Source organism: Contarinia nasturtii, unplaced genomic scaffold, assembly GCF_009176525.2.
Source record: "Contarinia nasturtii isolate CC-2019 unplaced genomic scaffold, AAFC_CNas_1.1 Cnas_scaffold_6671, whole genome shotgun sequence".
In the NCBI taxonomy this organism is placed as follows: domain Eukaryota; kingdom Metazoa; phylum Arthropoda; class Insecta; order Diptera; family Cecidomyiidae; genus Contarinia; species Contarinia nasturtii.
The window spans coordinates 1-937 of record NW_022203924.1 but is presented as its reverse complement, the minus strand read 5'-3'; the positions used below and the strand labels follow the sequence as shown (position 1 = coordinate 937).

The 937-nt window shown below is 35.8% G+C and overlaps 1 protein-coding gene across 1 annotated transcript; it reads left to right on the top strand.

Moving 5' to 3' along the window:
* Nucleotides 1–299: 299 nt before the first annotated feature.
* On the top strand, nucleotides 300–789 carry LOC116351953 (the record flags this gene model as incomplete). The annotated part of the gene is made up of 1 exon (XM_031784110.1): nucleotides 300–789. A coding segment is annotated over exon 1 (490 nt), but the record flags the coding sequence as incomplete, so codon positions are not given.
* Nucleotides 790–937: the final 148 nt, after the last annotated feature.

Below are 937 nucleotides of genomic sequence, written 5' to 3'. Positions count from 1 at the left end.
CAAGAAATCAACCATGCTCACTATGTTTTAAGTGAAATCGACAAGGAATTGTATACTTTAAACCGTTTACTCACAACTAATATTCGTAATGACACCTTCGATATTTTATGTGACTATGTCAACAGCATAGATGACATAATTGACATAAAGAGGAAAAAAGAGAAACACTCAACCGTAAATTGAGAAAATTGATCGAAGCCAATAATGTACAACGGAAGGAACGGTTGCAATTGATTGACGATTTCGTTGTCAATAAATCATTGACCCAATTATCAGGCGACGAAATGGAACTACTAAATATGGGCTTGAACTTCGCATTACCACCACGTGAGTTACCAATTGATTCCATTATTGCTGACGTTGAAACAACAATCTCGATGTGTGACGATGAAGAAATGGCGAATGCCATCCGCAACGAAGTTGAAACCAACATCAAAACATTTAATTTTGGACAATCAAACAAAAAGTACCACAACATTAAATACTCAAAAGCTACGAAATCATTAAAAAAGAAAATTGGCGGAAATAACATCATCATCACCAGAGCCGATAAGGGTAATAAAATCGTAATTATGGACAAAGCTGACTACATACAACGAGTTACAGCAATGTTGCAGAACGACATTTTCATCAAAGTCAAGAAACCACAAGCAAAGTTGAATGCATGGAACAAAAAATCGCGCGATTTGGTGATGTTCTACATCATGGATGAACGTTTTGGCATGTCTTTGGGACAATCAAACTATCAATTTCCACGTCTCTACGCACTACCGAAAATCAATAAACCAGGTAACTTGAAAATGAGACCTATTTCGAGTGACGTCGCATTACCAAACTACTAAATAGCAAAATGGCTTTGCGCAAAATTCAGTACTTTTCAACAACCATCCGGTTTTTCCATTAAAAATTCATACGATCTTATTGATAAAATTAAGAA